Genomic DNA, 15568 nt, shown 5'->3' on the forward strand with positions numbered 1-15568 from the left:
ATGTGGGATGTCATCTGGACAGATCCTGATATAAAACTGGTGGGAGAGCACAGAGCACGAAAAGAGAAAAAGGGAGCCCACCAGAAAGAAGTCAGGAGTCAGCCGAGACGGCGTTCGGCATCCACAGCCAGCTCACGCTGGTCAACTGACTCTCCGTTTGCCATCTTCCGTAGCAGAGGCGCAAAGAAGGCAAACACATCGTCGTCCAATGCGCAGATGGCGTCGTCTGCGTCGTCAGGAGTCGAGTCTCCCATCATTGCGTCTCCCAATCGGTCGCCCATATCAAACATGTTTGATCAAGGGAGCCGCCGGAGTTCCGGTCGTATATCTACCAGCTTCTTGGAACGGCTCAACGGCATCGACAGCCCTTTGAACACCAGTCCGTTGTTTTCCGAGAGATCTATCGATGACGGGGGAAAGCTGCCGCTGCATCTTGCAACTGAGGGTGAGTTGGAATATGTCAAATCGTGTGTAGTTCATAGTTGACGGCTCACCTCCAACGCAGATTCCCTCTTCTCACCGTTGTCGATCGAACATATATCAATTGGTGGCTCGACATCTGATGACTTGACAGAATCAGAAAAGATGAAGTCTTTGATGCAGATATTTGGGCAAAGTCCAAAAATGACAGAGGCAGCTGACGACGGCTCTTTTCTGCCCCAAAAAGCTCCAGTCGCTCCTGACGCTTCTGCCGATAGGCCACTGACACCGCTTTTGGCCTCTGAGAAACAGAAACAGTCAGTAGCACTTTTTTTCCTTGTCCAACTCTGCGTATTTCACCTCATCTGCAGATGCATCAATAAACATCTTTTCTTGAAACTGATAACAAATCTTCAAGGCCTTTATCACTTTCATCATCACCAATAGCCAGGCCAACACCTCGATCTCCAGCTATTCCCATCCCACTTGTCAACTCCCTCCTCCGTCCGGCAGATTTCAGCGTCGAAATGCCCATCACGCCTAATAATCCCGAAGCATGGACACCCGTTGAGGACTGGGAGCGACCTACTCCTAAGCCAAGTGACGCGTCCAGCCCATGTCCTCTTCTGCGGGAATCACCAGATTCCACCGTCGACGAGATTGACTACAGCCGGCTACCCCAGAATGGCGTTGGTATGAACAAGAGCTTCCGCTGGCTCCGCTTGGCTGTCGTTGAAATGGCAAACACCAGCGTGCCGGATATTCTATTTCGACTGCAGTCATTCTGGAAGGTTGTTGCAAAGAAAGATGTTTCCTTCCTCTTGAGCAATAGCCCTGAGGTTGAGGAACAGCGAAGGTGGATGCTCTCGACCATGATCCATATGGATCAAGTTCCAGCGATTAATGGACCGTTGCAACCACGCCAAGAGACTCCCTTGACGGCTCGCATGATATTGTCCATATACGATTCAGCAGGTAATTGCATCTTTATCCCTAGTTGAACGTCAAGTTACTAATGATCGGCTGTGTTGTTGTAGCTACTGTCGCCTACCTCGCCGCGTTAGAACACACGAAGCAGATATATCACGTCTCGCAGCTCTCCATACCGAAGAGGGAGTTGTTTGCAAATGTTCATGTGATATCTGTTTCCCAAGTCTCACCTACAGACTTTCCAGTAGCACCTCGCGTTTATGAATCAGTTCATTCTCTGACGTTGCCGTCTCTGTGTCCCTCAGCCTATTTACCTGGGATACTCAATAATGTCTACAAATGTCTTAAGAAGAAAGGCTTCCTTCGACTGGTGCTCATCGATCCGCTTCCCCGTGCGGGGACCATGGGTAGGAAATTGAAGACGTGGATAGAAGAGCATCTTCTTCGAAACCTAGCAAAACAAGCCAAGTGTATGAGTCCCAGTACAGCTTTCCCTCCCCTGCTGGCGGAGGCTGGTCTTCGCGGAGATGGAAGCACTCTCACAACAACAAAGTTTTATGCCGTCCCCAGCAGTGCAACGGACACAGATCCGGATATGATCAAGGATGTGATGCAAGCAGAGAACGAAGCAAAGGCCCAGGTTAGAAGTCTGGTTGGACGCATGCTGTGGATCGAAGCATGGGGTTCACATGTCACTGCTTCTAAATGGTGGTGGGATGACCCTGCATGCGTCGCCGAGTGCCTCGAATTGGGCACTTTTTGGGAATATCACACCGTCAAAGGAGTCAAGGAGGACTATAAAGTCAAGACAGTGCAAAAGTCCACCGGCATCGGCGAGTAGCTCAAGATGTTGGTCTCTCCTTCAAGACCAAGATGCTCCTTTGCCTCTTTGGGGAAATGCCTGACTAGCTCGGTGAAGATGGTGTTGACATGATTCGGGTTGCGTTACTTTGGCACGGAACCTCCCCGGTGTCCCCTGATGTCTCACTTTGTTTGATTTTTCTCTTCTTCTCTCTCTTACCCTCCTTCTCACGTTTGGCAGTTGTGGCGCTGAGCTAGTTCTCTATATACAAGGGAGGGCGGTATTGTTTCTGATGGAGGCGTTTCTGCGGCCGGGAATATTACGAATTCACCGGGGGTCAAGTAGGGTAGTCTCGGACTTATCGAATGGACGGCTCAGTTCTGACATGTGTTGTGCAGGATTGGTAACGGACATGCTCGGTGCAATTGCCACCGGCATTACTCCGTACTCCGTACTGCAACGTGTTTGGTAGCATCGCATGACGATCCAGGGTTACATGTGGAGAAGCGGAACAAAGAAGAAGGCTCGTGCGGTGCTGGCGATCAGCTGGCGATGCTGCGAAATTCAAGGTCGAGAAGAAGCGTTGAGCAGGGGGGCTGGATTGCTGGAGTCGCAGCAGGAGGAAAACTTGGATCTGATGCGACGTCAACAAGGGGGTGAACTGGGTCGCCGTATGAACTTTGTTACAAGCATCAATCAAGGCAGCGCAGCAATGGAACACTTTAGACGACATTCACATCACCAACGCCCCGGAGAAGAGCAGCACCGCTTGGGTTGCGTTGCGTTATGCAGCCATGAGGATTTAACCTCCCTCTTTAAGCTGCGAACGGAATCCTGCTGCAACGCAGTCATGCAAGGGGCCACACACGAGTTGTTGTTGGCTGATGGTTTTTCTTCTTCGTCTTTTTCTTCTTCTTGCTGTTTAGTCTTAGCGCCAGTTAGAGACATGTGCTTTCATTTCTCCTCGGAGAATAAAGCCGCAAAAGCAAAGAAAAAACAGCAATTGTCATGCTCACTCATCTTCATCCCACATCGTTAGCCCCAACGCCGGCGACCGTTGAACCCGCGCGTTTCCGGCCCTGGAAGCAAGCAAGGCAAGGATGAGGGAAGAATATCCTTTCTCTCGTCCCATCTTTTTTCTTTCCATTTGTGCCTAAATTGTCAACGCCATTGTTTCGTCTTGCTCGTAAGCTATGCCGCTTTCGAGGCGCTGGCCCGTTTTGTGTTTCCCTGGGGCTTGTCCTGGTTTGGGGTCCTGCCGCTGCGCCGGTTGAACGTGTGAGGGCTTCTCCGTTTTCCCGTGTCTTTTTGTTTTTTGGTGTTGGACGTACGGAGGAGAGTAGCCAAGAAGGTGGTACTGCTTACTCAATGGATGGAGTCGAGTCCAAAACGGCGACTTTTGACCCAACGCCAGGTGTGATTTCTGCGTCCTCCCGTATTTGGAGAGGCAGTGTTGGTAGACCCTTGAGAGAGACGGCCAGCAGCTGCGAGAAGATCCCAAAAGATAACGGCGACCGACAGGATGTAAAATAGGGGAAAACCAACAACTACAGCAACATAACGGGCACTACAGGCTGTATCCGTAGCTTGTGTCCGGATAGGGACACGGGAATGACGGGCTCTAGTCCAGACAAAATAAAAAAAAAAAATGGAAGAGAGAAAAGATAGGATAAACCGGCCGAAAGGCGCTATCAAAAAAAGCTGTCAGCACCAAAAAAAAAAAAAAAAAAACATCCATCCCCCGTCTGGACGGACACCTCAGCCCTATATCGAATAAAGAACAAAACGAACGGGCTTGGTTAGCTCACTCTCACCGCGTCCAGGGGGGCCACTCACTGCTTACATCTGTATGCGTATGCTCTCCCAGGGAACAGTATGACATGTGCGAGTAGATAGATAGGCCTACTCGTACTCTTTTTCCCAGCTGAGTCAAGTAAGCCCGCATTCTCACGCTCTGATGCCTTCTTCTTTTGGTGATGATTCCATGCTTTTTTTTTTCTTTCTTTCTTTGGTGACTGACGTTGGACACGGGAAACAGCGGCCACAGTGGTGGTCCAGTAATGCAGGGGCACACACACAAAAAACGGCAAAGAAAAATAGCTTCAAATATGGACCATACGTGAACTACTTTGCCCTCAATGTTTATTTTTACCTTTCTATTCATCTCTCTCTTGTGGCTTTTCCACCCGTTACGTATGTGCGCCCCATCCTGCGTCTCCCGTCTTCCCCGTTCTTCCCGTCTCTCCCGGCCACCAAAAAAAAAATGGGTCGCCAATCCTATCCCAATGTATTAAACCGAACATCCGGAACTTTCATTCGTTGGGAGAAAAACAGGGTCAATCTACAGTAGAATGACTCTCGCCAGGTTCAATAGGTCGGACCAAACCTTGCCGGCTGACACTACAGCAAAATCCAGCTAAAAAGTATTCAGTGTGATTGTGATCACAAAGTGCATTATCGAACTGGGCAGGATTTCGAAAGGATCTCGCAAGGGTTTGTACCTTGCCCCTCCCTAAAGCATTCCCTGTGGTGCGGAGATTGTTAGGCCCTGGTTCCTGAAAATGTTACCCCGAACTGCCACGCGGTTTTTTGGCTCGCACCCTTGGAGACACTTGTTTTCTTTTCCCAGGGGTTATTAGTGATTCGGGGAAGAGGGGGGGCTCGTAAAAGGGCCTCCATGGATCTAGATTGCAAAACGGCCAAGACAGAAGAGGCAGAACCTCACCGAGAGACGCTAGCTGCTCCGTATAATCGCGGCGCGAAAGGCGCTTCGTAGGTCCTGTACAGTAAGTGCTCGTATGTATGAGAGGCTTCATCACCAGATGGCCAAGCAAATAGTCTGTTGTAAAGACATTTAGCTCTGCCAGCTACCACTAATACATATTAAAACATGGTTCTTGGGATACAATGACTGGGATGACACAAGCCCTGGACGACATAATCACAGTAAGACGAGAAGGGAAAAAAGGCAGCGGTGAATGTAGCGCGGTTCAGCGTCAATATTGTTTTGATAGTCATAGTAAAGTCCTGGGTATCTTCCTGCCCTCTTTTTTTTCCCAAGCGGCGAGAGGCGCCGCTGTCCCTGAATACCCCCAGAACTCATCATCCTTTGCCGTCATAAGCGTTCAGACAAAAAAAAAAAAAATACCAAGAGGAAAGAAAAATGAGAAGATGAAAAGATGCATCGTTGGAAGAAGTGAAGAACAGAAGTCAACCAGAGCAGCACGCTCGCTGGACGATTAAATATTATACTCGAGTAGTAGCAACACATCTCTCCATATCGTCATCAAGTGCTTGAATGTCCATAAGTTGAGTGGTTGTCCGCCGACGCATCTGCTGAATGCGTTCGTGTATTAGCCAGCTCTGTCATACTCTCCGAGTCGAGTCCCTTTGACCGGTTGCCAGGCCTAAACTGGCTGATGCGCCGACTGTGCCGGCTATTTTCATCGGTTGCGCCAATTCCTCCAACTAGCTCCATCACCTCTGGCCGTTTGCCCGTTCGAATGTCCTCCCAGAAGCTCTTGCATGCGCCCCACGATGTGACGGCGTAGATGAGGGCGTTCCAGAATCCCTGAAGCGGCAGCACAAATGCACTCATAATCTCAAGTGGTGCGTTGATTTCCTGGCTCTTGACAACGGAGTAGACTCGGTTAGCGCTCGATGGGATCCATGTAACAAGAAGTGCCGTAAAGAATAGAAGGGAACACTTGGCGTAAGCCCATGCTGCGTTGTTGATTTCGTAGTTTCGTCGTCGGGCCGTCGGCGGTCGTGTTGATCTTCCTAGTCTCGACTTCTTCGTAGTCTCCGTGTTGGCAGGCTTAACAGGTTCAATCTTGTCGTCCGCGGGAGCCTGGGCAGCTGAGATATGCACCGAGTAGTTGGGGTTCTGCCCTTCTGGATCTGTAATAGATGGGTGGCGGCCAGGAGAGGGATGAGTGCGGAAAGCTCCAGGGTCTGCCACGGCTTCCGAAGTAGTGACCGTCACTTCAGTTGTCCTGAGGGTAGTGATGACGTCCACGGATGATAGGCCTTCGGATGAGTGGAAGTCGTTGAGCTGCTTGTGCTTCTCATAGATTGTTCGTCCTGCGCGGATGTAGATGAAAAAGGTGGCAAAGATGACGACCCTAAACTTGTGTCAATAAAACTAATCCTCATTCCCGCCTTCAAAGCTCTTCAAGTCAACTCACCAGACAGGGCCATAAAATGTTGCAATACGGAAAATGTCCCACTCGGTGGTGATCCAGCACCACAGGGTGGCATTGCCATATGCGCGGTAGCCATCCTTGTTCTTGAGGAAGATGTATACAAAAGCAGGAATAAAGGGAATGCCGTAGCAGCATAACAGATAGGGTATCTCCATTCGTCGTAGCTTTCTAGCGTCGTATTTGTGATAAAAAGTAAGATAGACATTAAACGCCATAGCCAGTGTCCAGAATGCATCAGCAGGCATAAACCTAAAAAAATCGTCAGCGGCGTGGTGGCAACAAGGTCAGATGCGAAGACGCATACATCTGAATCAGGAACCCTTGCAGTTGGCAACCGGGAGAGCCCGGTGAACTGAGATAACTTCGAGACATGAGTGTGCCTACGTTGGTCATCATGTTACCAAACGAGGCGTAAAACACAAGTCTGTTGATGGGCTTGTGGAACGAGCTTGAAAAGCAGAATGTGACAATGATGAAAACACATCCCAACAGAGAAATCACTGAACACGCTCGTTCTATGTCGCTGATAATGTTCAGCTGCCGCTGAGTGAGACCGTCAGACATCTTGGGCAATCGTCAACATCCAGCAATCAAGTGTCGAAAAAAGAAAAGAGAGGCGATTCGTGGGCTGTTGTGAGCCTCAAGTCGTTTTGTAAGACGTGCCGGCAGCTCCGGTCCTCGCCGTCGAAGTAAGAGTCTGTTGATTCCCAGTTGGAGAATTTGACCGTCCTTGTGAGATTTCTCCAGAAGGGGAAACCTGGTATTATATGTGCAGTAATGGGGGAGGAGTGAATCAGGGATTGCGCTGATGGTGCGTATACGTCCAACAGCAGATGGCAGGGGGTCGACGAAGAGGGTGCGTGAGTCCAGCAGCACTACCGGTACTGCCAAACATGAAATTTGCAAATCATAGCACGGAAGGGTAGAAGAGGATAGATAAACATGAACATGGAGAACGTGGGAGTGCGCTCCCGTACTAATACTACAAATGGGCTAACCCTCTGAATCCAGTATCTGATCGACGCAGACTCAGTAGTTCGCCTCAAGGCCCACGGACCAGGTGCCGGCGCCAGAAGCACGGGCGAGACTCAACGATGCTTTGGAAGCAAAGTGGACAAACGGTCAGTGGTGGCGCCTGCGTCTCAGAATGCCTGCCGCTGGGTGGGATGAATGTCAGAAGTCGTTAGGGCGTCAAGTATAACGGGGTAAAATCCAAGCGGCAGTCTCTGATTGCGGTAGTAATACGAAGTAACGGCCAAGGCGAACCTGCTTTGAGCGGCCCATGGTGAGAAGGCTAACGACATCGTGGCTGGACTAGGAGCAGGGGAGGCCGAGACGATGGAACCGAATCAACAACAGTTGTATGGGGAATATCATTGAGAGGTCGGAGATTGAGTCCAGTATCATGCATAGTGTGAGTGGATTGGGGCGGCGGACGTAGGTGGAGATGCGATATGTATCCATGCCGAAGCGAGGTACAAGGCTATTGACTGGATCAACAGCTAGGCAAGGTAGTACTCAATTAGCCCGTTGAGCCGTGCTCGCTGGTCGGCGAGCTTGCGAAATATACGTACAAACGCGGCAAAGTGGTTGGCCTGGACTGACATGGAACATTACTAGATAGTCAGTCGTTTGTGTACGCATGAGCATCAAGAAAGCGCCTCCAAGCAGCTGTCAGGGGCAGACAGCTCTTGGCATCAAAGAAAAAAACGGTGGTGTCCCCACACTGGGGCTGTTCTCATGTGCTCGCCATCTGGGGAATTGTATAATCAGATGTCAAGGGCAACCTCGTTGAAGCCCTCATGCATATAAAAAAACATCATAAGCAATCCGAACAGAACAAGTCGATAGGTGCCCCGACGGTGAGGGTAGTGTTCGTTTGATATCCTTTTGTCAAAACAACGAGTTGGCCCAACCGGTTTGCAGGCAATGGATATTTCGTTTGAGCGGCTGCGTACGGAGCGTTACGCTGTAGTAAATAGGCCGGCTTGGCGGAGGTGCCTCCGGGAAGTCCCCCATATTATCCTCATTGGGTCGGGGCTATGGCTAGCGCGAGCGAAGGAGTCATGAACCCTGAAACCTGGAAGAAAAACATGAAGCCTCTGGACAAGCATCTGGTTGTCGACTCCACAGACCCAATGTAGTTTCGCGTAGGGCTACATGGTTGTTGCCTAATTGTCGACGATATCGCATCTTGACGATATTAGATATCCCCCTTTGGTGTCTGATCTGCAAAGCATGGCCGAGCCTAGACGAGGAAGATTTGCTGGAAGATTGCTCTGAGACACGGCCGTTAGGTTCCAGGCTAAAGCCGACAAATCGACAAATCGACAAATCATGGAGCTGTATGTACTTGTACCCAAGTAACATTGGAAAGAGATCGGGTCATATTATGAGGTCAACTGATATATCGACATGGGGATCCGCGATACCAAGGCGCGGGGTATGGCGTGGCCAAGAACACGGAGCATTGGCATCATCTTCAGGCACTCGACCTGATCGAATCTTGCCAAGCGAGCCATATTGGTTCTAGAAGATCAACAGTGTGGCGACTTTGAGGATGGAAACCGTTTGCTTGGGATTCTCGAGAATTGATAGCGGGCCTGTGCCTGCAGACGATTAATCTCCTGTGCGGTCAAGCAAGACCCTGCCCCTCGCTGACTATACGTTGCATCGGCGTGCCTGCTTTGTGCGGTATGTCAGTGGTGCTAACCCCAGATCCGTTTGATTGGAAAGCAAGATTTGCCCGCTTTCTCATCTTCTCCTTTTTTTGGTCCTATTTTCCTCATCGTTGTAAGACATCTGTGGTTGGGTTCCCACGGTGAGCGCAGCCAACAGCCCGCAGCGGGTCATCCAGCGTATTCAGCCTAAGAAACCGAAAACTCCGTTGACATCTCCCGGCGGGAGAGCTAGAGCTGTCACTCAACATGACTAGCGGGATGGAAATTGCATGTCTTATTAGTTGGTTGAAAAGAAGCAAAGGTCGATGATTCTGTTGGTCTAATGTTTAATGACTCTCAGCTCCCGCAATTCATCTGGCTGAAGAATGGAGAATGGAGAATCTCGATTTCCGCAAAAGATGAGCGATTGATGGCTTGATACGCGACCGTTCGTTCCTGCAGCACATCTCTCGGACCGCCTATTAGTCCCGTGCCTTCCTCAACTCTGCCGCCATACAATAGCACATGGAATGGCCGCTGCTAGCCTTAGCCCGGCTCTGTTTGTACCTGTAGTACCTCTATAACACCGCCTATCTACAGTACCTTATTCTCCTTACTCTAGCACCTACTAGGTCAGGTACCTTGGTAGTGCGAAGAATCAATCACGACAAACTCGCCTCTACTACCTGGTGTCTGATAATACAGGCAGCACAAGGAACTGCTGGCCACTAACTCATCCCCTGTACCAGGACGTCATTGCAATCCATGCTGCCACGCCGCCATTGCAATTCCATCCGCTCCAGTCCAACTTCATCCGGGCAAGCCAGTGGCGGACAGAGATAATCAATACCGCAACGGCCATCGACTAATTGCCGACGATCCAAATTCTCCAGCGTCAGCAAGTCGGCTCGAGGATGGGCGCCAGCCGAGGCTTGCTGGGAGATTCGCTGCCCATGATCAGCGCCTCTAAGGGCCGGACTGACTTGGAAGCGTCGTCGTGTTAGCTCGTCGAGATCCTTGTCGCCAGCCCTTCCAGGATCGATAATCTCTTAGATCCGGCGTCTGAAGCGTTTGCACCAGTCGAGCGCCGACCTAGCGCCCCCATCCGCGAATCCCAAACGGCAGCAGCACCGGGAATCTTGAAAAGGGCGAGCAATAAGGGGTCGAGGTTTGATAGAGCTGGTCCAGTCGATATACCGCCAATTCATGCTGCTACTCTATCAAACAAGCCGCTGCAGCCACTGGGAGCGTTTGCCACGTGTTTGCGAGTCTTCTTCCTTTTTGAGTTCCAGCTGCAATTTATAGCTAACACGCCAGCGAGTCATGCCTTTGCTCTCCAACGCAGGAGTCATGGCTGTGGGACCGGGCAGCGCCGCACCTATCACCGGCCGGCGGCCGCACGGCACGGCATCGAAGAAAATTTCAACGGGCTCCTTTCCTCTACCCAATTTTGTCTTACAGGCAGGCTGTGGCGGCTTCACGGAGCAAAGGAAACGAAAGTGTCACGAGGCTAGGGGCCTCATTTCAAAGACAAACGAAGTTTCATGCTCATACTGGTCTCTAGATGGGGGTCAGTCTGCGACGATGCATGATATCTTTTAGTGACGATCAGGTTCGTCTCAGTTCTGCGTCGCCTCCTGCGGCATATCAAGGTCTTCCATGTCAGCCTTGTCCAGCATTCTTGCATATCATAATCGACCACGAATGAGAGCCAGACATCGGTTCCAAGACGGCCTTTTTGCGGAGACAGTATGTCATTCGCGCGGCCAACTCCCTCCTCAGAATATGGAGTATGCTTCTGTGGATACGGTCTTGTTAGCTGAGCAGTCCGGGCCCTGACGGCTCCGTCCCTCCGCAGAGCTATTATGCTATTAGATGCTATTAGATAGCAATAGCTCTAAGTTTCAGACTTAGCCCCGTTTGCGTTTGGTTCGACGACCATCGCTAAGGCGAAGACACGTTTGTGTCTCGCTGATCGCCTCTGAAGCTCAAGCCTTTCGACAATCGCCGTTTTGCAACGCTGGTACGCATTAAGTTTACCCCGGGATTGCTAATCACAAGCACGAGTAAGTACCAGGGAGCACGGATACTTTTTCTTTTTTGAGAAAAGTACTCTCCTAGAGTAGTTAACCCAAACCTGGTTTTCCACGTAGTTGTCTCTTTGCAGGCTGTGCTACGCCCTTTGGAGTTGTAGGTCCGGGTTTTGGAGACAAAAATCGATGTCTTAGTGTTCTAGTGAGATATGCCGGCTCGTGATTTGCTAGCCCTTTCTTCTTTTTTCTTCACCGGTACATTACGGAGTCCTACAAATGCCGGTTTTGTTCTAGAATATCTGGCGCGCGGCTTGAAACGGTGAACCAATGCGCCTCATTAAGATGCTGACACGATTTTATATGTCCGAGGAGGTAGCTTCGGCCAGTTGCTGGACGCTCGCTCCACAGAGAGCAGATATTTTTGGTTGCTACAAACCGAATTCTGGGACTGCCTCTCGTATTCAGCGCCCCCAAACTCATCCACTCGCCCACCCATCAAATTTCTCTTCAGCGATGATGAGGGCATCAGAATGGAAGGGCATGGCACCTTTCATGGAGAAATGCAAGATTGTAAGGTAAACAACGTAGTCTGTGCACCCGTATTATCTCCATCCCTGACTCAGGGGTAAAATTCGACATGTCGCCATGCAAAACTACATCATGGTGGACTGGGCATTTAGGACCGTGAAGCGGCTAAACGGTGTGAAAACGGGAAAATATCCCAGTGTATCAGAGCAGACGTGATAGGCTACATGTCGGCATTAAAGAAAAAAACTTGAATACTGACAGCGCCGAAGTGAGGTGTATCTTTCGGTCAGTGTTCAAGGTTCTGTTGACCAGCATATCGCATGGAAGAGCGACATATCTTTCCTTTTCAAGGACCGGCTTCTCACCTTTGCCAAGAAAAAAAGTGCCGCGAAGCCCGAGGGGATTTGATATCCACCCGGGAGACTCTTCCGCTGCTGGAGTCTCGTGACTTTGTATCCAGAGGTGCCTCTGTCATGAAGAATTTTGTGTGTATGCCCGCTATGACGAGAAGGGGAAGATGATATTGGTCTCTTGGGGTTTTCTTCTTCATAGAAGCAGAGGATAAGCTTTTGGCTGAGTGGTATGAGCTCTTTTAGAGACTTGTACCTAATTTGCCCAGGTTGAGTAGTTACAATTTCTTGATTTGCTTCGTGGATCAACTGCGCTTTTGGAAGTTACCCGTCGGCACGTAACGATGTAGCCTAGTTGATATAGATTTGACTACCAATTGATGGATAATATTTAAATAGCCTACTACTACTTAAGTAACCTTAATCATAGTTTCTAGATAATTATACGATAGTTATTTAGATATGTCGTTCCCCGAGTGATCTGGCGTATTACTCTATTCACGGGTAACCTCCGATCCAAATATCAGAAACCCACTGCACATGATGTCTCCGGAATGAGTTTGGACATATTTTACTTGTTGTAACAACTAATAAACATGACCGCCAAAAGAAACTTATGTCTTATTCGAGTGTATCCTTGTCCCTTATGATAACTCCCGAACCCTGATATGTTAGATCACTAAAAGTAGTCACACACCGTTACTAAACAGCAAAGCAGTATTGTATCGAGTCTTTCTATAAGTTATTTTTACATTCCGTTCGTAGTTCCTCCCAATTGGGCTGACTTTCGTAAATACTCATCGCATAATGAGCCGCGAATTATTGCACCGTCGATGTCAATGCTGTATACATTGCACGTAACGTAGCTCTAGCGAATATCAGTTGCAGTAATATCCATGCTTGGCACAGTTGTAATATCTCATATTCAGATTTAATAAGTATAAGGCAAAGCACAACGGCATCTCCGGCAGTTCATCAATTCAGGTGCGAGCTGCATGTCCTTACCCCAGACCTCATCATGCTCCGCCAACGGTTCATGCCAACCCCTGCTTCTCGTTTACTGCAAAATTCAGGGGAAACATGTCTCCAAGACATGCTCGATACGACATATTCGCACAAAAGCAATGTCTATCTACAAGCGAGAAATCACGTCAAACAGTCTTTAATCTCGTTTCTTGCGGCATAATTATTTCGGGGCTGAAGTCTGTGGGCATGGAAAGATCGGTGTTTTTTTTTTTTTTTTTTGGCGATTCATCCTTATATTTTCGTTCAAAGATGTAGCACTGACGTATAATTTTCTGGAATTGAGTTCTGAGTGACATTATAGATGTCAACCTCTCACTTACTCCTCTTTGTTACCCGTACTCGTATATAGGCAGATAGGTAGGTAGATCAATGAGTGCTATATCTGATGCGTACTCACAGAATATGTTTTCTTTCTAATAAATCGTGATATAAAATAGATATAATTGTGATCATGTTTCCTAACATTACTTTGGATAGAGAGCGACATTGGGAGGCCGGACCATCTTCCACTCATCAAGCGTATCATAGGCAATAACAACATTAATCTCAAGATGGCTCCCATTGTGCGATACAGAAAATTCACCTTGACATAGGTAATTTTCATATCGAACTCGGTATATGTTAACGATCAGACCATTCCAATTCACCTGTTCATATCGAATTCATTATATGTAAACTATCAGACCATTTCAATTCACCATAAGACATCTCCCTCAACCGGACAGCTCTTAGCTAATCTCATCCTTAGCATCACATCACAACATCACCCTCCTCCATCACCAAACTGCAAAAGTGTTCATTAGCGTATGTGTTCATAGTCACATCTTCCACTAAACCACCTCGTTGGGCTCCCGTCATGTCATCAAATCCTCCTCATCCACAAAATAAGCACAGCAACGTACACCGATCCTACGACACTCTCACCCATCATCTTCGAACAGCTGGCAATGGCAACGCAAAGATACTCTGCGACTGCGCTGGCTATCTAGCCAAACAACACGTGTCAATTCACTCATGCAAAACGCCGGACCAAATTCTGACCACCTTCAAAGACTACTGGCTCACCATCCGAGCAATAAGCACCTTTGAAGCTACTGGCTAACATACGAGCAATAAGCCCTCTCATGTACGTCAGCCAGTAAGTAATCCGCACCCATCTCTACTGCAAGTATATAATACGTGTGCGTGTGCGTGTTGCGCGCAATCTGCAGCGTAAGGCAAGGCTACTGTACTGACAGCGCTGACACCGTGAGCCGTGGAGAAAAGTTCCGTCGTCTATTACGGTTTGAACTTTTGGCTGGGTTTCATTCTGGGCGGAATGCGAAATGGTGAGTGCTTACTTGCTTTTTGTGACAGGTCCTTCTGTTTTCACGGGCAATGGGCTCCATTAATGGCATCAATGTGACAGATCGCATCTCGGTTATAAAAACCTCTCGTCTGCCCTTTGATAAGCCGCATCAAACAAAACGATTGTGCCAGCCGTTGCGGGATTGCACGGAGCTCTGACGAGCTGGCCTCGGCGTGAGATGAAGCAGGAATGCATGAATTCAAGGCCGGCGTCTTGGTACTTTGAGCTGAACAAATCTTACTGGGACCAGGCACATGGCGGTATTGGCAGCTGAGAAACAAGCATGAAATCCTCGCAAGCCCCTCTCGCGCTATCATTATTCTTATTATTACCTGTCATCGTAACAGCAGCGGAAAAACAAGACAACATGCCGTCTAAAGCACTCTCGCATGCTGCAGCGCTCATGCATGGCTCAAATGGCACCACGTAGGGTCGCAAAAAAGCATCACATGCATTGTCACTATGCGACTTGCGGATATGAGTGCAGAAGGCCTAAGCTGCATGCGAATTGAATCGTTAGCACCAACAGCCCGAAGCCGAGCATCTGCATATCCCGTGAATAAACGTGATGCGACCTTCTGCGGCCACTCGGACTAGTCAAACCACCATGTTGGTCGTGGTGTACCGGTACTTTGCGCCAGAATCTGCTCCACACTGCCGCTCGACAAAAAGAGAAGCTTGTCTCACCACGGCTTCGCGAGGTGGAGACTGGGCTCCATATTCTTGAGCAGACGAGGATCGGTCCGGTTTGGCTTCACGGGAGCTAGTCATTTGTCAAGGGCGACGAAGGTTATGTATGGAGGATAGAGAAAAGGCAGGACAGACGGAATCGAAGGAAACACCAGCAGGTTCATCATCCTGTAAAAGCACACATCGCCATCCGGTGGTTCGGTTTTATTTGAGTCCCTCCCAAAAGAAAAGAGAGCTGAGAAAAAACAAGAAAAAACGGTGACCTGATGAGATTGGAATAGGTAGAGAGGCTGGGGAATGAAGAAAGGGACAGAGAGTTGATTTCGACAGCTGGGCCTGCCAGACACACAAGGAAGAAAGAAGATGATACTTTGCGAAATACCGCCGAGTGAAAATGTAATACGCTCATAAATCGCTGATCTCAAGTAGAGACAGACAAGAAAACGGAAGATATCCGAACAGATGGAAGACGGAGGGGAAGACGGAGAGAAGAGGAAAGAAGAGTTTTTCGAAAGAGAGAGAAAAGGGGTAAAGGGGGAAGGGGGTATCACTTTTTTTCTGCCTCCGTCTAGAGCT

The 15568-nt window shown here is 49.0% G+C and overlaps 3 protein-coding genes across 3 annotated transcripts; 2 read left to right on the forward strand and 1 right to left on the reverse strand.

Moving 5' to 3' along the window:
* M431DRAFT_93876 (hypothetical protein) lies at positions 1 to 2191 on the forward strand (the record flags this gene model as incomplete). The annotated part of the gene is made up of 4 exons (XM_024924523.1): positions 1 to 445; positions 506 to 737; positions 839 to 1395; positions 1458 to 2191. The coding sequence occupies 4 exons, from the start codon at positions 1 to 3 to the stop codon at positions 2189 to 2191; spliced, it is 1968 nt and encodes a 655-aa protein (XP_024770770.1).
* A 3247-nt stretch (positions 2192 to 5438) lies between these two features.
* M431DRAFT_498354 (hypothetical protein) lies at positions 5439 to 6921 on the reverse strand (the record flags this gene model as incomplete). Its single annotated transcript, XM_024917685.1, has 3 exons — positions 5439 to 6276; positions 6340 to 6606; positions 6662 to 6921. The coding sequence occupies 3 exons, from the start codon at positions 6919 to 6921 to the stop codon at positions 5439 to 5441; spliced, it is 1365 nt and encodes a 454-aa protein (XP_024770771.1).
* A 3017-nt stretch (positions 6922 to 9938) lies between these two features.
* M431DRAFT_511218 (hypothetical protein) lies at positions 9939 to 10866 on the forward strand. The gene has a single exon (XM_024919612.1). The coding sequence runs from the start codon at positions 10341 to 10343 to the stop codon at positions 10617 to 10619; it is 279 nt and encodes a 92-aa protein (XP_024770772.1). The 5' UTR covers positions 9939 to 10340; the 3' UTR covers positions 10620 to 10866.
* Positions 10867 to 15568: the final 4702 nt, after the last annotated feature.

Source organism: Trichoderma harzianum (assembly GCF_003025095.1).
Source record: "Trichoderma harzianum CBS 226.95 unplaced genomic scaffold M431scaffold_12, whole genome shotgun sequence".
Classification (NCBI taxonomy): domain Eukaryota; kingdom Fungi; phylum Ascomycota; class Sordariomycetes; order Hypocreales; family Hypocreaceae; genus Trichoderma; species Trichoderma harzianum.